The 24100-nt window shown below is 37.5% G+C and overlaps 1 protein-coding gene across 22 annotated transcripts in view; it reads right to left on the bottom strand.

Annotated features, from left to right (window-relative positions):
• trip12 (thyroid hormone receptor interactor 12) overlaps positions 1 to 24100 on the bottom strand; it is an 82302-nt gene continuing 58202 nt past the window's right edge. For 11 of the 22 annotated variants that reach the window (XM_005159226.6, XM_005159230.6, XM_005159228.5 and 8 more), the window contains 16 exons: positions 22036 to 22193; positions 21874 to 21947; positions 19957 to 20156; positions 17867 to 17994; positions 17623 to 17774; positions 16879 to 17021; positions 16616 to 16772; positions 14795 to 14893; positions 10878 to 10992; positions 10586 to 10743; positions 6633 to 6797; positions 5103 to 5267; positions 4900 to 5013; positions 4429 to 4523; positions 2309 to 2412; positions 1 to 1713 (listed from right to left, as the gene is read on the bottom strand). In XM_005159226.6, the coding sequence (XP_005159283.2) occupies positions 1517 to 1713; positions 2309 to 2412; positions 4429 to 4523; positions 4900 to 5013; positions 5103 to 5267; positions 6633 to 6797; positions 10586 to 10743; positions 10878 to 10992; positions 14795 to 14893; positions 16616 to 16772; positions 16879 to 17021; positions 17623 to 17774; positions 17867 to 17994; positions 19957 to 20156; positions 21874 to 21947; positions 22036 to 22193 (2224 nt within the window). In that variant the 3' untranslated portion in view covers positions 1 to 1516. 22 annotated transcript variants of the gene reach the window in all.

Below are 24100 nucleotides of genomic sequence, written 5' to 3'. Positions count from 1 at the left end.
TGAGTCAAACAATTACTTTATTTATGTTCAGGTAAAAACATGAACCTGATGCAGTAAATTATTGCAGATCTTAGAAACCAGCACATGAACAATGAGGACAGGAGAACGCCTCCTCCTGGCCACAGACTGCAGTGCACACCACGGTTTGTTCCAAGCCAGCAGTGCAAAAATAAACTACAGCAAGAGGGAAAAACAAAAAGAAACGATAGAAAATTAAAATAAAAAAACGAGCAGACGATCCCACCTCAAACCGGGTGTGAAGACTGCATATAAACTTTATTTTAATGAACTTTTTTTGTCTTTTTTTGAAATGCAATCTGGCCGTGAAACCATAAAATAAGACCAGCCAATTCTTTTTAAATGAATTTCTTGTGCTCGGCTACATTATGGGATTAAAGCCCGGCTTCGGCTGCCAAGCAAACTTCAGCAGGCCCATCGTAAGACCTCCAGTCCCCCAAAAAGTCCAGCAGAGGCACACTACTATAACCATAGAAGAGTCTATTTATCCAACGCGATGGATACATCTTTTCAACATGGTGCTGACACTCTGTGAAATGTCGGCCAGAAAACAATTTCAACTCGGGTTAAAAAACAAAACAAAACCAAAAAATAATAATAATAATAATAATTATAATAATAATATAATAATAAAGATACTACACTTCCAACACTACCCGCATTCAACCAACTGGAACTCTCTGACGCGTTCAAAAAATGCTCAAATAAAAAGGAGACACACAAGAGGAAGAGAGAGAGAAATTAAATGAAGTGGAAAGTAAACGCAACAAGACTTCGGGAGGGGGGGTTGGGGGGGGTATAATACAGAACAGAGGAAACTGGGCAGGAGAGCACACAGCTATTCTATCAAATGTGTCGAATAAGCAAAATCTGCAAATGTTTGTCTGTACAAATGATCTTTGGAGCTATAGGAACCCTCGCCGGCTTGATGGATGCCCACTCCCAACAGGAACACACAGTGAAGATGTCATTCACCAGGAGAGAGAGAGAGAGAGAGAGGAGAGAAGAGAGAGCGAAAACATCCCTTTTTTCTTAATACATCAGACAGCAAGAGTTAAAATGTCGCCCAGGTTTTTCTCCTCTTTATTTTTCGCCTTGAACATCTCTCGACTACTGATATATTTTATAATCTGCTCTGAAGTGTTTCTCTCTTCTTTTTTTAGTTTAAACGTTTCTTTAAAAAAAAAGGTTATCTTTTTTTAAATCTGTTGAGTCGCATAACACCCTTTCCTCCAGTTTAGGAGTCAAAAGGAAGTGTCTCTTATGTTCTATCGTTTAATTTCTGCAAGCTGCTTTTCTTTAAACAAGTCGGCTGTACATATTTGCCTCAATGTGGGTGTTTAAAAAAAACAAACGAACTGAAAAAAAAAAAAAAAAAAAGGGGGGGAGGGGGAAATGAAACAGGAAGAGGAACCCTAAAGGAAGAAGTCACGATTTGTGTGGTTCTGCAGTGAGTTGATTGAAGGCCATTTTGAGTGAGGGGGAGCAGGAGGTGAGATCAGGACAGATGGAAAGACTGCTGGCCCTCGCGCGCAGCGATCAACAGTTTCTCGCGCATGATCTCGATGCTGGAGTAATCCGGCAGTTTCAGGTAGTTCACACACGTCATCACCGACGGCAGGAAGTCGTCCGGGTTCTCCGTCGACTCGAACGTCTTCCGGACGATGGTGAGGGGAGGGTTTAAACTCCGGAAGCCTGAAAAACACAGAGACAGAAGCCACGTTTATGCAAGAATACTCTTTTGACAGCTGAATAAAATAATGTAAAAGGCTTTCACGGATTTTAATATTATACACACCTATTGGCAGGATTTAAATAAAGAGATAAATGCAATAATGGGATTGAATCTGGAATGTAATTTTAAAACCTTGTACCTTGTAAAAATACCAAAATAGATGCATATCTTCTTAATACATTACTAATAACTAGCAAAAAGGCAATTACAAAGAAATGGCTCAAGGAAGATCCTCCATTTGAAGGTGAATGGCATGATATTGTAAAAGAGGTGTATGATATGGAAGTACTGACATTTTTCTTGAGACAACTAGCCTATAAAATTTCTGCATACTGGGGTAAACGGTTAAGAAGAAATAAACTTGTATTCTGTGACCTTAAGACGCTTGTATTGTATGTCTTTTTGTTTCCATTTTTGTTGTTGTTGTTTGTTTTGTTCTGAACTGTTTTGAAAAAGGAAATATATATATATATATATATATATATATATATATATATATATATATATATATATATATATATATACATATACATACAAAAGAAAAGGGTTTCTCACCTCCGACAGGAAGTCTGGGGCTCCCGGTGACGAACTGCAGGAACAGTCTCTGTTGTTCTGCATCAAAACTGCTGAGCACCTCAAACAGGAACCGAACTGCACGACTGCAGACACAAACAACAACATTTCTGTCAATAATACGACCAAACATGCAAGTTACTATATATTCATATAGATTAGTAATTATATTCCAGAGCAGTGGTCCTCAACCACAGGGCCGTGGACCATGGACCACAAGAAATTATTAATTATTTCCGTTTTATTTCTTAACCGAGTCTGAATGATCTTTTATTTTGAAAACTGACTGTATTCTCTCGTTTACATCTTGGTCACTTGAGCGCCCAACTACTAACCCACAAGCAGCAAAATGAGTAAGAAACAGACGTCAAAAAAAAGAAGATTTTTGCTAAGGGGCAAAGGCCCAGTAAAAGACCCACAAACTGCCAAGGGATGGATCCGCAACCCATTTGTCAACAAGTCAGGTGAATCCAGCATGTCTGTGCATGCAAGAAGATGATCAAATGCTGGAGATCGCAAATGACAGTGACCTTTAAGGGGCCGCTCGCATTTCGCATCTTTTCTAGAGTTTGCGGAAGCTCATTATTTCCAATAGAGGTGTGCGACTTGCGCCTTCCAGACGCACCCAGTTGGGGACCACTGCTCTAGAGCAGCTTTCTCACTGCACAGTATGGCTGGGCACGGCTCACTTCAGCTCCTTTTGCATTTCCACTACAGTTTAGTGCCTTTTAAAGGTGGGTGGGATCACTGCTAGAGTTGCCATGCCCCTTCTTCTGTGATTTTTTTTATTAATGAATAATAAATTACAAGTCATCCCATCCTCTCTGAATCTGCTCTTCGGCTACCAACATGAGGAAGATCTGGACCTCTTTGATGCTGAAATTATGTGTGCCTTTTTCTTGCAATGACATAAAAATGGTTTAGTCGTGTGAACCAATGATACAGCTATAGCTCCTTAACACGCGGATCTAGACCTGGAGACAACTCAATTAAGATCCACTTGCATTTCATACTTGCATACAAGAGCACTAATTGTGTGTAAAGGATTAATAGTATGGATTTACTACTACGATAAATGCATTCTTATCTTGCAATTCTATTTTTTAAATGTTTTTTCTGTGATGTTTTTTAAATTATACTTAACGTTTCCCTGTGTGATGCTGTTGTCATGACATCCAGTTAACATAATATGATATTTGCTGTAATCGGGCGACACCCTTCACCACAGTCAAAGTTTGAATGGGTGTGGATGTCAATTTCTGTGTTTTTAAAAATGACAGCGGTTTGTTTTCATTTTGCTTTAATCCAGCACAAAACAGTTTCATTTGATTGGTAATGAGATTTGTGAAGTTGTAAAGAGTGGAAATGTCAAACATCATTATAACACAAAAGCTGGTGGAATACAGACAGTGCCATTTTGCACATTAGGCTGCTCTGACCATGTTACCTTTAACCTAACGCTGGTTGTGCTTTGGTCATGAAATTGCTGATACTTTGATGCAGGGATCACCAAACTTGTTCCTGGAGGGCCGGTGTACAGCAGATTTTACCTCCAACCCTAATCAAACAGACCTGAACAAGCTAATCAAGGTCTTACTAGATGTACTTGAACCATCCAGGCAGGTGTGTTGAGGCAAGTTGGAGCTAAACCCAGCAAGGACATCGGCCCTCCAGGACCGAGATTGGTGACCCCTGCTTTAACCGTTATTAATCAGTTTGCCACTTCTTGTACTTGATATTAATGTATTTTTAAACACAAAAGGCGCATCATAGTATTTTTTTTAAAGGACCCTTGAATTGAGACTTGTTCCCCTGTTCTAGACTTTTTAGATTTGTTTTAAAATTATATATATAGTTAAAAAATTGACTAAGAATATAAAAAGTTTGATGAACCCAAGATTGGGTGAAATCAGTCTCAAGAATAATAATCTTGACAAGGAAAAAAATGCACCAATATGAAGCCACACTATTTTAATTAAAATCTTTAAATCAACTTCAAATGGCCAATATTTCACATTTTGCCTTGATTAACTGCTTCAGACATTAAAGAGTTTACAGTTGCCACCAGCTTTCAGTGGAGGTCTGCAAACGTGACTGTATACCTGTCATGTGTGTAGCCGTGGTCTGGTCTGCAGCACTCCATTAGTGTCTTCACATCCCAGGACTCTGACTTACTGCCGCATAACAACTGATCCAGCTGAGAGGAGAGAGTACGTTAACAAAAACATATTAAAACTAATCATTGTTTCATTGCTAAAGCACTGGTTGTCACACTGTTTAAAAATAACTGTATGAAATCATTACTGTGCAACATTGTTCATAACTTTATCCCACACAAGAGGATTATATTTGGGTGATTACCATTTTTCCAACCCCAAAAATAAAAAATTAAATACAACATTTTTGTATTTAAGATTATAAAAAATGCCCATGGACATGTTAGAAGCACACATGCTCACACATTTACAGCTTCTGAACAATTTCTTTTAGGCATAAATGCACACCTGCGTCTTCTTCAGTGCTTTTTTTTAATAAAGAAGATTTGAACAAATGAAAAGAGTGTAAGTGCTCACCTCTTCAGGATAGAAGTACTGCAGGTGGTGCAGAGGGAAGACAGACTCGAACCCTTCCCTGAAGGACTCAAACTGCCGTAGGACGCCCTCATTGAGCGTCCAGTAGACCACCAGCTACAGATAGAGGAGAGAGAGAAGGAGGTTAGAGCAGTTTATTCGGATAACACTGACGATGTGATAGGGCAGGTTATTCAGTGGCGTACTCTGAGGTAATCCTCCAGGTTGTGAATGGTGACTGGCACATCTTTGCCTCCTTTCTTCAACTCGATGTTTGGGAATCCAGGCAGAGTAAAGTCCAGCCCCAGATCCTCCACCGAGCAGCCGTTCATGTTGAGACTCTCCAAGGCCTGCTGCAGCGTCTCCCGCGTCTGATACAAACACACACAGGCACAATTAGGAATGAGCAATTTCTTTCATAATTAATCCATTTCAAGATTTCACACAAATTAAAATTCTGGAGCAGAACCACTACCTAAAATCCTAGATACACTTGGCGGAAAATGCTTTACAATAATTATTTTGTTAAATAATATAAAGTCTATTTTGTATATACGTTTACATGCACATGAGCGGAATATCCACAGATTGGAATATTAAGCTATTTTTATCCTTTATGGCAGGCACAAGCTAGATGAAGTGTGTGTGATCCACTGCTCTGGTGCAGTGCTCAACACATTGAAATCAATGGGTTTCATAGCGCAGCGCTTTCCACATCTGGTGTGAAAGCCACTTCACATGAGCAGTGACTATAGCTGGAGGGAGAGTGAAACCAGCGCACTGAACTCTGCTGGGCAGTGCGGTACAGCATAGCCCTTTTTTCAGCTCATATCTTCAGTCATTTCTCTTTTGGTTGAACATACAGTGGATCCCTAATATCAATACTATAGAATTAATGTTGGCTCTGTTTTTTTTAACAATAATGCCAGCTTCAAAGATATGCTCCATCAGGCTTGCACACCAATATCACATCACATATAAAAGCATGTGGAAGGAGCAAGCGCATCGCTTCCTTCACTATTTTCAACATGATTTGCTCTTATGCTCCTTTGTCGCTGATAGGCGACCATCAACCATTTTTTTAAAAGATGACAAACTAACAAAACAGCTCTGATAAGTTTTATCTATAAAGAAAATTAAAAGCACTGTAGTGTTTGGGTGTTTTGTGATTGTCTGAAGTAATTAGTCTATCAAAATGTGTATATTACATACAAATTATGAAGCTGATCTGTCAGTTCTTGTCACGTGACTAATGGTGCAATAATGGCATTCTGAAAAGTTGATTTGTTTTCAACTGTGGAAATGACAAACTTGTGCACGCAAAAGACGCAATATTTAAACGGCCTATAATTTGAGCAAAAACCACAAAGCCTCGAGTTTGGACAAGAGACGCAACAACTCTAAACCGAGAGTGTAGGATCTGCTTGTGTTCATGTGAAGTTTAATCAGAATATTGTTAAAATCCCATTTTAATTTAATTGTGCAACCAGAAAGTAGTCAGTGATATTTTTGAAAACAAGCTTTCATGTGTAAGCAGCATTTTTTATGGACTCACTGTATTTCCTGCCAGCAAAGTAATGTAGCAAAATAAAACGTGCACACTCTTACTTACTGTACAATAGAAAATATAAAAGAAAAAGCACCAAGTTGACTGTTGGTTTTGTTGCCATATGTAGAAGTCTGTGCCCCATGTCTTTAGTTGTGTGTTTCTAAAAAGTTTAAGTTTCAATGCTCACGTGTGATCTGTCCTGCTCTATTCTCTTCTTCTGACGGATGATGTCCTCTAGGTGCTGGATGGATTTGGCGACGCCAGGATCGATGTTGACCAGGTCATGTGAGCTGATAGAGGACTCGTGCCTCAGCATCCATTTGTAAAATGGCAAACCTAGAGGCAAGTCCAGCTGAAGACAAAAACAAACCTCAATTAAACTCAAGTGACATGATATTCCTTTTAAACATGATGGTATTAAAGTGTTAGTTCTCCCCAAAATAAAAACTTAGAATTAATAATGAATGAACGATGAATTCAAAACATTCATAGGTCATGATGGACAGAGGCCAGATGGTAAATTTGGCCAGGATGCCAGGGTTAAAGCACAACTCTTTTTCAAAGAAAACATTTTAATGACCACAAAAAACGTCTCATCTGAAAGACAGCACTCACTGAGCAGTATAGAGTCCCCTTCACTATACTGAGGCATTAGGACTCACACAAACTGCAGTTTCAGTGAACCTTGTGGGTCTCACTAACACTATTTCGGGCAAAAACCGAGCTTTTCTATGTCGTCTCCCACTCAGGTACTACCCAGGCGCATCCTTGCTTGGCTTTAGTGGGCGACCATGTATGAGACATTCATCTTCAGAACACAAATCAAGATATTTTAGGTGGAATCTGAGAGATACCTCATCCTCTATAGACTGTAAGGTTCCTGACTCATTCAAATTCCAGAGAAGTACCAAAAAGCATTATCAAAATATTTTCAAGTGTCTATTGTGTACACAAAAAAAAAAAAAAAATACCTTCATTCAACAGTTTCTTCTCCTCAGTGTCAGTATTGGGCAGGGGTGCCCAAACTCCGTCCTGGAGCACCAGTGTTCTGCATAGTTTAGCTCCAACTTCTTTCAACACACCAGCCGGGCAGTTTCTAGTTTACCTTGAAAGAGCTTGATTAGCTGATTCAGGTGTGTTTAATTGGGGATGGAACCAAAAGATGGAGGACACTGGCCCTGCAGGACCAAGTTTGGACACCCCTGGTATTGGGTGCATCACAATATACTGACACTGAGAAAAAGAAACTGTTAAATGAAATTTTGTTTTATGTCCATACAAAAAAATAAATTAATTATAAATAAATAAATAATCGCTTTTTTCATCATCATCATTTATGGAAGATATAAGAGCTTTTAAAGTTCACCTAAAATATGTTAATTTGTGTTCTGAAGACAAATGAAGGTTTCATGAGTTTGGAGGGAGATTTATTAATAACAGAATTTGAATTTGAGTGAACTAACCTTTCAATGTCTGCATGAATCAAAAAGATGTGACAGAAGTTATTGTTGCATTGTATTTTCAGAGTGAAAATAAAACGCTGAATAATAACAGAGGGTGAAAAATTGACCCTTCGCTAAGCCACACCTAAAAACCACCAACCACCAATGGTGGCTTAGCAACCGTAGCTACGCGCAAGAGCTCTGTCAAGCTTTTCAAGCGAGGGAAACAGGTCAGAGCATTGTGCATATGAACTGTGCAAATCTGATACCCAGTGTCCTAAAACTTTAGACTGGGTGATGGAATTTTTTCCCTTTTCCAGACCTAAAACCATAGGGGAGAAATGCCAGCGTGGATCAAGCTCTGTGAGGGGCACTAAAGGAGCAAAGTTAAGTTGGTTTTGTTTTGATCATCCTGACATATTCAGTGATAGACCGACGGCAAAAACTCTCACACCTTTTACCCTAAAAAGATCTAAACCATGTTTCCTACAAGACTACAAAGCAGGTTATGTTTCCCAGCTGTCTTTTTTCCCCGCTGGATATTATGAGCACTGCTCCGTTTAAGCCGTCGCCATAGTAGTCATACCAATAGCAATTATATTTCCATCTGTTTCAAGCTACGAATATTTGAAATTACATATCAACAGAACAAAACAAAGATGATCACAATCTGAGCACTTGCGTTAAATAGTTTCAGTTCAGCAGTTTTTCAGTAATTTATAAGCCTCGTGCCTATGTCAGACCTTTTTTGTCTGGCTTTCTCGAATATCTCACCTGTTTGCCAAAAATGACTAGTTATATCCCTGGCAATGTCTGACATTAGCGCATACACATTGTAATAGATGTGCCAGGCACGAAAGCTTGACAGGCGTAGCAACAGTAACTAAGTAGGGCGGGGCTTACCGAATGGTCAATTGATTGGATGGAGAAAAGCAGGGGTATGCATGACAGTTGGACAGGATGTTCTTACAAACCATCACACTAACATCATAAGAGGATGTTATTTCACAGGGGGAAAACATTCTTAGGTTTTGTAACAAGTCAAAATTTGAAATAAAAACTATAGAAAAAACAAGGCGTTTTATTTTTAATTTTTATGACGGGTGCCAACCTGAATAAACAGAAATGCTACATCAACAGACGTAACGGATTCATTATATTAAGGGTGTAGTTTTCACATGGCATCTATTTTCTTTATCTAAAATATCACAGTCAACACTAGCATATAGTGGCACCCCTAAACTAAATTATTGAAATATTATAAAATGTAGAATTGTAAGTCTCAACTGAAATAATAAAATACATAAATTAGCAGCATTGAGTAGCGAGTGAATATTCGCAAATTTTGGTCAACGACATACACACTGCAAAAAATGCCTTTCTTACTTAGATTTTTTTTTTGTCTTAATTCTAGTCCAAAAATCTAAGAATTCTTATATCAAGAGCCATTTTCTAGGCAAGCAAAACATATTGTCTTGTTTACAGAAATATGCCAAAATTAAGTGAGTTTTTCCTTAAAACAAGAAAAATAATCTGCCCATGGGGTAAGCAAAATACTCTTGTTTTTCTTTTTGACATAAGATTATTTTGCTTACCCCATTGGCAGATTATTTTGCTTGTTTTAAGGAAAAACTCGCTTAATTTTGGCATATTATTTCTGAAAACAAGACAATATGTTTTGCTTGTCAAGAAAATTCAGCTTGATTTAAGAGTTTTTAGATATTTGGATTAGAAACAAGTAGGGGTGTCACGAAATCGATCAAAATTTATGCTCAATTTCGATTATCGAATCAAAAAATAGAATCATCGATGCTGCCAAGCCCCCAAGTCATGTCAGCTTGGCTTGCCAAGCGGGAAAAAACTGTCTTGTTGAAGTGCTTGTTAAACTGCAGAAGCAGGAGACCCATCGACAGAGCTTAAACCCTTCTCCTCTTTCAATGAAGTCGTCAGTTTTGCAAGCTCTGCTATGTGCGTATTACGTACGGTTCGTCCGATAGACAACACCGGCATCGCGATCCTCCGCCCGCCCCCGTTGCAAATCCGCTCGCGAAAAGTACACACTCAGGCCCTGTTTACACTGTCTTTGTATTTAAATGGCATTTTAGAACGACAACGATTTGACCTCCACAGTGGCGTGTAGCATTTCTGAGCAGCCCTCCTTCCTCACAACCGCTGAAAATGCACATCACGTGACCACACACACAGGCACACACACAGCCATGTGCTCCAGACAGCAGGTCCAGGCAGTCAGAGGACTGCTTCAATCTTTCACTCACTTGTACTTGTCATTTTAGCGCACACCTCAGATACTGTTGGCTGGTTCCTGTTGGTTGTGCGTCTTTTTTACAGGCGCCATTATAACGACACAGATTACTGCCTATTCACGAGTCCCGCAGAAAAAAAGTGGTTGACAGGTGGTAATTATGTGTGTATCTTGCCTTTATTCATTTACTGTATGATTTGTTTATGGGTAAAACAAAGACCATACAGGTCAGGTAGTTTAAACGGTAGGCTACAAATAATTAATTGGTCATTTATTAATTAATTAATTATTCATAATCGAATCGAATCGTGCCTTTAGAATCGAAAATGTAATCGAATCGAGGATTTGGAGGATCGTGACACCCTTAGAAACAAGACAAAAAAAATCTAAGTAAGAAAATCGTTTTTTGCAGTGCAGTCAAAATGGCAAACATACCAATCTGAAGTCCATGATCGCTTTAGCCATGAGCTTCCCAAGAAAACGGAACTTCATTTTGATCTTGGCGATGTGAGCTGGTTTGGTAGTTCGTCCAAACGGTACAGCAAACAACCCTCTGGAACTGAACATATACTTGGTGCCCTCCTGACTCCCTACTCGGAGACAGACGGAGAGAGTATGTGTGTGAAGGAGAAACAGGGATGCAAGACAGAGAATAGATAAACTTAGTGAATGCTCTTTGAGTTAACACTGAATATCGTATTTATTTTGACCAATCTGTGACAGTTACCTTTAGGGTTAGAGAGAGTGACTTCCTCTCCTCTCCAAAGGCCTAAATCAGCCCTTTGCAACTCCTGAGACACCAGAGCATAGAACTCTTGTGTCGGGCCGAGTCCCGTTCCCACCTAAGATGCGGAGGGAAGACGAGATTAAACAAGATTGGTAGAAAAACATATTCCAAAGACGACAGGTTTTTAGATTTAATGTTGGAGCTGTTGTTTTACAAGCACCCACACTGGGTCTGTTTGTGTATTTCAGCCAAGGGTGGCAAATTGGATCCAAACAGAAAACATGCAGAATCACAATTTCAAGTGATTTGGAAAAAATGGAAATTCATCAGCAACAAGAGGGACTGCATGACTTACTGTAATTTCAACATCAAGAGCTTGTTTACATAGACTAACACAACTGATAGTTCCTGTTCACACACTGTTGATGACTGTGTAGTGCATTCAGAACTTTAATTTATATTCACGGTGCTTCACACAGAACAGAACTGTCTTTAGGATAAGTGATCAATATTACAGATTTTCCATACAATCTCGAATTGACAAAAATAAGCTACACACCGCTATCTAATGCCTAGTTCAGACTGCGTGATTTTAGCCCCGATTTTGGCTCGCCGACAGGTTTTAAGAAATCGCCGACAAATGCCTGAAATCACAGGCAAATCGCTGCTCGTGCACGTGAGTGACAATCACAAAGTATGAACTATCAAAGACGCGATCTGAGAGAATTGCCGATGAGTCGCAGATGCCTGTGAGATATTTGGCATGCTAAATATCTGGAGCTGTCGGCGATGCACATCATGCCGTGTAAATTGAGTTTTGACTGAAAATAACATTAGCCATCGCCTACAGCCAATGAGAGAGCAGCTTTCACTTGTGTGTGCGTGTGTGTATACCTGCTGCAGGCCAGCGGGAGGCTGGAGGAGAAGTTAAAAGCGCTCTTTTTCGGTTTATTTGGACCCACGAAATGGAGGAAAATCTAGTGGAGGTTTGACAGGACTCAGGGGCAACCGTGTCTGTTTGACGTTTCATACAGAAAGAAATTAGTTTATTATCAACGTTGAGGAGAAATGGCTAATACCCTTTAAACCCAGGTGAGCAAACATGTACATGTTCTACCCCATTAAAGGCTTCTTTCTCATTATGTAGTTAATAACAAAAGATAGGCTATACTACGTGTTTTTGGCTGTGAGACGTAGTTTGGACGAAGTTGTCGGCGATTCTTCCTATAGTAAAGTCATGCAATGTGAATGTCTATGTCGCCGAACCATCTTGCAGTGTAAATAAAGCAGCGACGAAACACCAGCCCAGATAGTCAAGCAGTGTAAAAACATCTGTGACACGACTAGTTGGAAAATCATGCAGTCTGAACTCGGCATAAGGCTACGTTCACACTATGCGAGGCATAGTGCTCAAATCTGATTTTTTTTTTTCTCAGATCTGATTTTTTTTCTGCATGGCTGTTCACACTGCTCTTATAAACGTGGCCAATATCAGATTTGCAGTGTGAACAGATCATTGTCATACCTGACCCGCATGCACAAAAGTGCATTACGGAGACCACAAAATGTCTAATTATGCACACAATGTGTATACTGTATGAGGTAAGCAACGTCAGATCATGCTTATATGATTATTACCCTTTTCACAGACGACCATGGTATATTTCACGAACTGTAAAGGATTGTTCTGCTACTACTAATGTGAGAATGAAAATTTGAGAATGAAAATAAGTCTCCTGTGATTGAAAACACTGATCATTTGATCACACCGGCGCTCTGACCACCGGTGCAGTGAACTCATAAAGGGATAATGAGCAGCCGCAGACTGAACTGTGAAGGCAGACTTAAATTATCTCTGTTTGCATAGTTTTTTAATTTCAATTGGTTATAAACAGCAGACACGTGCAGAGCGTGGTTTGGGTGCTCGAGCACCTGCCCTTTTTTCTCTCGGAGAGAAAGTTCCCTGTCCTTTGCACACGCATCCCCTATCTGCAACACCCACGACACTCATTGCTTCGCGATCAACCCGTGCCTCAATCATTAATCAGATTAGTTAACAAGCACCAGTTTCGCCTTCAAAATCGTTTTCAATATAAACAACCAACTTTCTGTGATACAGTAATCACCCTGTGTGCCTTTCTACTATGCTGCTGAAGAGTAGAGGATGTTTGTGGCACAGAGTGATGACGCATGTCGCTCGAAGATTATGTAAAAGTCACATGAAATCCGACAGAAACAAAAACATTAGTTCGGTCTCTGATTTAAGACTACATATGAAAGTGGCACAAATCTGAACTGAAAAGATCAGGGGTCCGTTCTTCGTACCTCGCTTAAATGATCTAAGATGATTTGGCAGATCCTGGATTTTTTAATCTTGGTAACTGATCTCTCGCTAATTTGGTTCTTCAAACAAGTTCGCGAATCAGATTAGCATGTCTAGATGAACTGATCTGAGATCGCTACGTGTGTTGTGAAGGACAGACCCATCGATCCTCGAAATCATGATCAGCAATGCAGCGATTGGCTGACGGCACAGCAGCGTAATGACATCATCTGATTAATATTCAATTATCCATGTGAGCAAAATTACCTCAAATTAGCAGTAAACTGTTTGTTAAATATGACACGCAATAACCTTCAGCATTTGTTGTGAGCTGCAGGCTTTACTCTTTCATGTGTCGAGTATTCATCATGTATTTCAATGCATATCAGTGTATTTAGTTCTACATTTAGAAAAGATTTTCTTTATTATAGTAGCTGGTTTTTTAATCGCTGTATGGAATAACTGGATGTTTACAAAAGCATTTTGATATTGGTAAAGGCGTCTGCAACTTTTGTGAAGTATAATCACAGGCATATTAACTGTCAAAACATGTTTATGACTGCATTAATGTATTATTTCTTTTTTTTAAAGTCACATATTGTACATTTCTATTATCATACACAAATTGTACTAAAGCGATCTAAAAAGTTAATATCAATAAGTTTTCTCTTTGCACCACCAGGTGGCATACTTTGCACTTTCACTTCGGGGGTGCAGATTGCATAAGTTTTATTAATATATACATAACTTTATTTATTTTATTAATAATTTTAACTTTATATATAGTTAAAAAATATTTACTATTTTCCCAAGTGTATATAACTACAACTGTAAGAAAATATCAGAATTCGGAACATACTTTCTCTATTATATTTGCTTGAACTGACCCGATCTAATCCTGTTTATATGAATAGAACCTGCTTCCGATCAGGTTTGAGCTAGCAGAACTGTTGCTATGACAACAACTCTCGGATCAGCTTTGAAGAACGAAACGATTTTGGATCGTGTCAAATCGTCAATATCCAAATCCAGCTAACTGAGTAATCCACGTACGAAGAACGGACCCCAGACTCCATGCGGTTTGGGATGTTCACACTGTCATTACCTGAGTCACATGAGGGGGGGGGAAATTAGATTCGGCCCACATTTGCCTGCAGTGTGAATGTAGGTTAAAGGGCACTATAGTATTATTTGGGAAGAGAAATTTCACTAACTAAAAGAGTTAACTGACTTCAAATGCTATGTATTGGCTGAGTTTGAACATTTATATTTATATAATCAAGCACTATTTTGGAAAAACGGGTTTGGTTAAACTGCAGTTTCACAGAGCCTAATGCAAAACTTATATATTGTGCCTCCCTAAAGAAAATCTAGGTAATTAGTTCAAATAGCAGCAAGCTTCTAGTGAAGTATTAAAATGCCAACACATCTGCATATTTCAAGGCTCTAAACTTAATGTTTATCATTTTAAAACCGTAACAACAACAAAAGAATGCAGGTACACAAAAAACACATTTAAAATGGACTTGTCAGGAATGTGTGCCTATGCATTTGTAGAGATTATGTTTCTATGCTAATGGACAGTCATGCATACCTCGTTCTCATATTGAATTTCCAGCATGGCTCTAGAGCTCCCGAGATCCTGCATTACTGACTCTGCTTGCTTCAGAAGCTCATCTCGGTTTATCGTTCTCTACACGTATGAGAAAAAAAAGGTTAGACAATAGAAAAAATTAGAATAGAAAAATTATTGCATGCAAGATTTTTAAAAGGGACCTATTATGTCTATTTTATAAGTAATACAAGTCTCTGACGTCCCTAGAGTGTGTATGTAAAGTTTCAGCTCAAAATACAGCACAAAAAATCTTTTTATAACTCTTTGAAACTGCCCCATTTAAGCTTTTATCCAAATTATGCCATTTTGGTGACCAGGGTTCCCACTCTTTAATGAACAGCAGATTTAATGACTTTTTAAAGCACCATTAATTTCAAATCAAGCACCTTTTAGAATTTCCCCCAGCATATGTAGCGGCACGAAAGCCCTTAACTATTCCATTAAACTTAATATTAAGATTAAAACGTCAGAATAATGATGACGTTTTCAATAATACTAATAATAATAATAATAATTCCTTACATTTATATAGTGCTTTTCTGGATACTCAAAGTGCTTTACACATTTTTTGGGAGGGTCTCCTCATCCACCACCAGTGTGCAGCATCCACCTGGATGATGTGACGGCAGCCATTTCGCGCCAGACTGCACACCACACACCAGCTGATTGGTGGAGAGGAGAAAGAGAGATGAAGCCAACTATAATACGAGGATGGTAAGGAGGTCATGATGGACAGAGGCCAGTGGGCAAATTTGACCAGGAAGCCAGGATTAAACCCCTACTCTTTTTCGAAAAACATCCTGTAATTTTAAGGGATCAGGACCTCGGTTTAACGTCTCATCTGAAAGACGGTGCTCACTTAGCAGTAAAAAGTCCCTTTCACTATACTGGGGCGTTAGGATCCACACAGACCACAGGTTGAGCGCCCCCTGCATGTCTTACTAACACTACTTCCGGCAGCAACCTAGCTTTCTTATGTGATCCCCCATCCTGGTACTGACCAGACACAGCCCTGCTTAGCTTTAGTGTGCAACCATGTGAGAGTTATAGAGAGCTAGCTGCTGGCATAAGTCATTTTTAATCATTTTCACTAATAAAACATGTTGATAAAACAAAGTCATGTTTAAAAAAAAAAACTTAAGTAAAATTTGTTAAATTAAATATTGTTAATATTCAAATGTGGTTTCAGAAATATTTATAAAATGTGCGTTATTAGTCAGTTCTTGTACAATATTTAAATGTAGATTTTTAAAGGAAGTATTTATTATTTTTTTATTTATTTTTAAAGGATTTATAAGTATTTATTACTTTTTTGCTCCGTATTTGAGAGCACCACAGTACAATTGCTGAAATAATGCCAAAAATTTCATTTTTAAATTTGATTTAAGCACTTTCAAGGACCTATGTTTTTGTTTAAGTACTTCCCAGGCCTTAAATGTCTGAAATTCAAGTGCTTTCAAAAAGTGTGGGAACCCTGGATGTGTGCCACTTTAAATTCTAATAACATTGTGTGCCCGGCCCTCTTTTTTTAATAAAGGGCGGAGCTATAAACTTATGCACATACTAAGGGCTGTCTATGCTAATGAGGGAGAGATCGTTACTAATGGGCAGAGCTTTTCTGCTCTGATGACATGTACAAAAGGAAAATGTCAAAGCGTTTTAATCAAGTGTGATTATAAAAAATAGAAATACTGAATTTTGACTATTACAGGCTGGCTATATCCACACAGTTGTGTTTAAACCTCTTCTAAAATTGATTTTGCATACTAGGTCTCATTTAAACTGGAATTTGATGTCAACCTTCTTTCTGTCAAGCCGTGGAGCCACGCGGCTGTCTTGTGAGTCAGACTGGTTAATCTCAGGGTTGGTGTCGAGCAGACGTTGCATGGCACGATCACGGTCAAATGCAGTCACGTAGAAGAGCATCTGCCGCGTGTCAAACGGGAAGAAGAATGGACTGGAGGAGAGAAGATGAGATGTTTAAAATGTATAGAAGAGCATATTCTGGGGAAATGTTTAAGACTAAATTAAGCTTAAACTGCAGAATCAAGAGTTTGCTGTACCAGGTCTTGCCGAGCTCTGTGAGCCAGGTGGGGATGTTTCCTGTCATGATGACCAGCGGATCCTGCAACTGTCTGTTGGCCTTTGCTGTCAGTTTACTGTTAATAAACTCTCCAGTGGGAATGATCTCCTTACATGCAGCATTCTGAGGATAAGCAACAAATACAACAAAGGTAAAATATACTCAGTTTGGGCATTTTATTGCTGGGCTAACATCCAGGACACATTTTTTTCCAAACCAAGTCTAAATGAAAGTGTATTTTCCATAAAAAGATAATCCAACTTTAGTCTCATTTCATATTTTTGCATCATTAATGAATATATCTGAATCTATTCCAATAAGAAGTTTATTTATAATAAGATAAATAATAGTTTTATTTAGGAAAAAATAAAATAAATAAATGGTTTTAATAAATGTTTCAACACTTTTTCCTGTATGACTATATTTTAAAAAACTGTGTACATATTTATTATTTTTTTTTAAATGTATATATATATATATATATATATATATATATATATATATAATTGTATACTTTCACTAGACATTTTCCAGCATCAAGATTGTACCAGTCTGTACTTATTTATCATGAAAATAAACTATTTCTTTTTTTTTTAAATGTGCTCAAAAAATTGCATCTGAAAGTTTATTTTTTCTTTAGTAAAGTTTAACATCTTTCATTTTTTCTGGGGTGAAGCATGAGATTCACACAGTTAAATTGTATCCTCTAGCATGGTTTACTCACATCGTACAGGTAGAACCAGTATCTACTGATGGAGTGCAGGACCCTCAGCAGCAGAATCACCTCCATTGAAGGGTCATCAAAAGTGATGCCCTCTGGAGGATCACAAATGAGGTATGTCTCTAATGGGTTTGCCACACTGGGACACACACCCTCTGAAAAAACACACACGCAAAAAAGATTGAAAGCAGTTCATTACGAAACAACAAAACACATTTGATCTTTGTAAAAAATGATATCTCCATACCATGCCACAGTTCGTCCTGTTTCTTGGCATTTCGAGGGGAGGTTTTAGTGGGTGCCGTCTGTGCTCGACCCCTCTTCCCTCCTACAGCGTCTTTACAGCCCTCTTCATCTTCTCTGACTGGCTTATACCTGCAAGATACACATATTGACATACACTGCAAATACAAAAAGGTAGAGCTACATGATTCTTGATAAACTGAATTAAATTAAAATAGAAATCACAATTTTCTCACAATTGAAAACAAACATTAAAAATAACTAATTTAATAAAGGTTTCTCGCAATTTATTTTGACGCAGATGTACAATTATGCTATTACAATTATTTTTTTAAATTTCACTTTAAATGAATGAGATACTTTTATATTGCTGGATGAATCAGTGTTTCTAGAAGAATCGCTTGAAGGACCTATTCATTTTTTTAATAACTCAATGTTGCCACCTACTGGCACAATAATTAAACCTTTATTTATTGTGTCAAGATGCAGTTAAATTCCAGACATTAGTGTTTATATCCTTATCATAAATTATTATGGCAGCATTTCTGTGATAATCTGAAAGTTTGTAACACAAAACTAACAACAATGTAAGTAAAAGACTAAAGTGGTTTCATAACCGTAAATGACGACTGATTAACAAAATATAATAAAAATTAGGGCAGCACAATATTGAAAAATCTGACATTGCAATATTTTGCTGTGATAAACAGTTGCATTCAGAATCATTAAACCCCCTGAAATAACCCCCGCTGTTTATTTTTTCCCCCAATTTTTGTTTAACGGAGAGATTTTTATTTCAACACATTTCTAAACATAATACACACTGAGGAAGGCATTGTGCTGAAACGTTAGTCTTTAAATCACGCAAAGAATGTAAAAAGAAAAACAGTATGAAGCAATTACTTGATGAGTGCAAATCATTACCTTTTTGAATAATAACATTGACAAGACTGATGCACCAAACATGTTTCTTGAAAGCCGCAAGCGCCCAGGGCGAACTCCAGTAACTCTAAACATAATAGTTTACATAACTCATTTCTACTAACTATTTATTTTATCTTTGCCATGATTTTCCAACACTTCTATACAGCTTAAAGTGACATTTAAAGGCTTAACTAGGTTAATTAGGTTAACTAGGCAGGTAAGGGTAATTAGGCAAGTAATTGTATGATGATGGTTTGTTCTGTAGACTATTGAAAAATATATATAGCTTAATGGGGCTTATAATTTTGACCTTAAAATGTTCATAAAAAATTAAAAACTGCTTTTATTCTAGCCGAAATAAAACAAATAAGACTTTCTCCAGAAAAAAAAAATATTATCAGACATACTGTGAAAATTTCCTTGCTCTGTTAAACGTTATCTGGGAAATATTTAAAAAAAGAAAAAAATTCAAAGGAGGTTTAATAATTCTGGCTGCAGCTGTATATTGCGATATGAAAATTATTTCACCAAACAGCTTGAATAGATCCATTTATGAAAAAAAAATCCTTTATTTGATTGGTTGGGTTGATTTTGTAAGGGTGCGAATCATGTATAATAAACAAATAGCAAGAATAATTACAATAGAGCACAGAATAAAGTAAAATAAACAGTGCTTTATGGTTTTCCGAAGAGTCAAACAGCATTCAGATAATGTCCTGTAAAATAACACTGTACAGACTTCATTGTATTAATAATTCACTAATGTTCTTTATTAAAAGTTGCAAATGTTGTACGTTATTGTGCCCGAATGCTTCACTTTCTTAAAATGCCGTTAAAACACATGCAAATTATAAAGTTTCAGTCTGATATGGTTATATGCAATGACTCCACAATTCTCTTGTATTCTCAATTGTTGATCAACTATAATTCCAATATAATTCCAATGTGACTATTGCAGACACTCACATTGTGATAACAATGCTGAAACAAAATATTGTGCAGCCCTAATAACCATGCTAATTGTAATTATTTACAATTAAGAACATGGGGTGTTTGATTATTATTGTTTAACCATTGATCATGCAGCTGTACAAAAAAGCTTGCAGAAATGACGCATTCACTGAAAAAGCTCTTCGCTTCTGAAGAGTGAAAGGCTAGTAAATTGCGTACCATACAGTGTGTGTTTTGGTCCAGATGCCAGCACGTCCCAGAGGGTTCGCTTCATCATCTGTGCTCTCTCTCTCTTCCTCGGCCTGCAAACTAAACTGTCTGACAGCCTGATAAACAGTCATGTTGTACGGCAGCAGGTGCTCCCCTATGTAGAACTGCAGCCTGTGTCGTACACTCCCAGAATTCAGGAACTGGGCAGCCTTTGGGAAAATGGTTAGAGGTCCACAGTTTTAATGTTGAGGAAGAAAACACTGGGATGGTTAACGAGAAGTTTAAAATGAAATGCTAGTCAACTACTTTACAAATAGTGTAAGGTAAATCCTACGCTATAACACTTTTCTAGTGTAAAGAGCAATTTAACCTGTCTTATAACTATTAATCATATTTTAAAAAAAATATGAAAAAAAGTGCTATTTTCAAATTATGTAGCAGGTTATCTGAATATTCAATGCAAGTAAATAGTGGCAAATAACAGTGTACAGTTCACCATTTCTATCATTTAAAAAAAGAGACTATAATAATTATTTTATTAATAGTTAGATTATATCGACTATAATAATTGTCTTATCACCACCAAGACAAATTCCTTGTTTGTGTAAGTCCACTTGGTAATAAAGCTCTTTCTGATTTTCTTTTAACTAGGATCAATATTGATTGTCAAAAAAAGTACATATTTTTTCACCCTACTTTGACTATTTATTGTATGCATTTGAATTAGAGAGGTGGGTTTTGCTTCAATGCATCTATGTGCACTTACTTTAATTCCATTTTCATGCCACTTGATTTTGAAACGTCAATAGTATGCAATAGATACAAATTTATTCAATCAAATCAACAAATGAATCAAGTCTAATTGAGACTGAATGACATGGAATTGTAAAAAGGTGTATGATGTGGAAGAATTGACCCTAAAAGGTGCAGTAGGAGATTGTCTTCAGAAACATTCGGCAAAAACATGCAGAATCAAAACCTTTTAAAAACCTGAATTAATATTGGAGTTACCTTTGCACGCTGGAGAAAGGATGACACAACGGCTGAAGGATTTCTTTTAGACAGGCAATGTTTTGTTTTAAAACTATTTTAGCTTCACACAAAGCTGATGTAACGTTAGATGTTGTTGTTACAAATGGGTTATATCTTCACAGAAGTGTTGTTCAGCCACTAAAATCTTCCGGTGAAAGATTGATAAGACTATTTTCAGTTTCATAAGGTCCTTTTACACCACTGATAATGTAGATTTTAATTAGTTTAACAACAAAACACAAGTAAATACCGCTATTCTGCCTAGTCTCTCCCTATATTGTTTACCATGCAACTCTAAATATTTGCTTTTAAAAAAAGCATATAAGTCGCTTTTATCACAAGAGATGATTCTTCTGCTGTCATCATTAAGGTGCGCGTGCTTCTGTTTCAGGAGGCGTGGCTCTGGACGGCAGGGGAGGGACTGTGATTCAGAGATTTATGCTAAGCTGTTAGCATTTTGGAAGTTCACCTACTGCACCTTTAAGATCACAATCTTATAAGATTTCATCATATTGGGGAAAGTGGTTGAGAAGAAAAGAACTGTTTGAATTTAATTGTGGTGCTTTTATGTATGAGTATCTGTAATCCTCCTTAACAGATTTTCGATCTTTGATATGTGACCTTTAATGCCACCTTTAACAGAACTTTATATGGCAAGATCTTATTAAACATAAATTCTTATAATTGTAAATAAGACTGTATCTGGTGATTTTGGAATTTGTATTATAGGTCTTTTTGTTTTATGCTACGGTTTAAAAGTGTTTTATGGTCTGGTTTGTTTAAAAATTGAAAGAAAAAATAATAATTGAGCGCTTGCAAATCAGGACTTCTGAACCAGTATCCAGCTATAATAATTACTGCCCGAAGATGATTATGAAACGAAAACCTCCATACCAAAGATTCATCAATCTCATCATCAGAACCATCATCATCACTGTCTTCATCCTCTTCCCTGATCCTTCCATATCCTGTAGAAACAGCACAAAACAACCATCTCATCTGAGATCTCTAAAACCACAGAGCTGGAAAATTATGTTTAGATTCTTGTGAGTTTACCTCTAACCACAAGGTATCTCTCAATGGCCTGCACCAGGGCCAGTGGGTCAATTTTGACCGGGCCGCCCTTCCACTGCTTGACATTGGTGCAGTCTGGGTGTCTCTGCAGCTGGCATTTCAGCTGATGGGTGTTGAAGAACTTCAGGGCCTGCGAACCCCTGTAAACACAATAGAATATAATTAGATTTTCCCCCTCAGAAATGCCATGCCAGCTTCTAATTATAATCATGATGAAAAGCAGGTTCAATTGTTTAAAAAAATTTGACTAAATATGATGTTTATTGTTTTTAAATTTGGATTAACGAGTCTATTGAGTAGCAATAGACTAAAACAAGTACCGCAGAGGGGCAGAGATACTACAACCCAGTAAAATGTGCTTGTTTTTGACATGATAAAAACATTTGTATTGTAAGTCTTGAGTGTGCTCTTTAGCAATATGTGTAAATAACTAACGAATATAGACGTACAGCAAGTGCATGGGAGCTCTCTGGAGAAAGTGAAAACGCTGGCGTTTTTAGACTGACTCGTAAAACAAACAACAGGACACGGCAGATTTTGTTCATGAAGACGACGACGGAGTCTGTTTAAGCTTGTGTCGACCATGGCTCATTGTTATATGTTTATAGTATTACGGTGTAATGTCTCGACTGTGTGTTTAAAAATGGCGGTACCTTAGTTTTCATTCTCCTGGCTTGTTGCACTAGCTAGTGATGCTTCTCTGTAAAGCAATAGCGCTCAGCTGCGCTTCTAGCTCTGCCTTTTGGTACCCTTTTGCCACTGAACGGGCGAGTTACAGCTACTTCTACATTAAGGTAATGTTCAGAAAAAACAAAACACAAGAGAAGAAACTTGGCACAGAGAAACATAAAAACCTCACTGTCGGCTAGTGTTTCGGAAGGGTTATTGCAGAGCAACACAAACAGCGTGAAGTATAAATGCACAACGCGCAAGGCATGCGCTGTAGGTCATGTCGATCACTCGGCGCAGAAGTGTAATCCAGGGTTTAAAGGGACACTAAGTTACAACTTACACACTACAAAACATTTTTGTGTTGCACCACTAAACTTAATTTAAATGTAATGCTACGTTCCAACTAAATATTTACGGCAGCATCCCCCCCCCCCCCCCCGTGTATGTTAATTGTATCCATCAATTTAAACAAGAATATCATTACGACTTACAGTTCTTCTCTCTGCTCTTTTCTCTTTCATGTGCATTTGCACATGTCAATTCCTTTTATAGGACAGTTATATATATATATATATATATATATATATATATATATATATATATAGAGAGAGAGAGAGAGAGAGAGAGAGAGAGAGAGAGAGAGAGAGAGAGAGAGAGAGAGAGAGAGAGAGAGAGAGAGAGAGAGAGAGAGAGAGAGAGAGAGAGAGAGAGAGAGAGAGAGAGAGAGAGAGAGAGAGAGAGATAGATAGATAGATAGATAGATAGATAGATAGATAGATAGATAGATAGATAGATAGATAGATAGATAGATAGATAGATAGATAGATAGATAGATAGATAGATAGATAGATAGATAGATAGATATAGAGAGAGAGAGAGAGAGAGATAGATAGATAGATAGATAGATAGATAGATAGATAGATAGATAGATAGATAGATAGATAGATAGATAGATAGATAGATAGATAGATAGATAGATAGATAGATAGATAGATAGATATAGATAGATAGAAAAAAACAGTAGATAGATAGATAGATAGATAGATAGATAGATAGATAGATAGATAGATAGATAGATAGATAGATAGATAGATAGATAGATAGATAGATAGATAGATAGATAGATAGATAGATAGATAGATAGATAGATAGATAGATAAAATAGTTGCAGAATTTTAAAGCAGTTTAATGTTTTAATGTTTTTTTTTTTTCCGATATTACATCATTCGCGTAGACATATTGAATTACTCAAGACTTTGCGACCTAATAACTTCAACCAGAGTAAGAACAAATTTAGTAACAAACTAGCTAGTAGTTACCCAGCCCCTAGTTTCAGAAAAAACTTATGAACAGCTGGGTAATTTCCTACCCCGGA

This window comes from Danio rerio, chromosome 18 (assembly GCF_049306965.1).
Source record: "Danio rerio strain Tuebingen ecotype United States chromosome 18, GRCz12tu, whole genome shotgun sequence".
Classification (NCBI taxonomy): domain Eukaryota; kingdom Metazoa; phylum Chordata; class Actinopteri; order Cypriniformes; family Danionidae; genus Danio; species Danio rerio.
The sequence above is the reverse complement of the archived record's forward strand: the minus strand, read 5'-3'. Positions and strand labels throughout refer to the sequence as shown.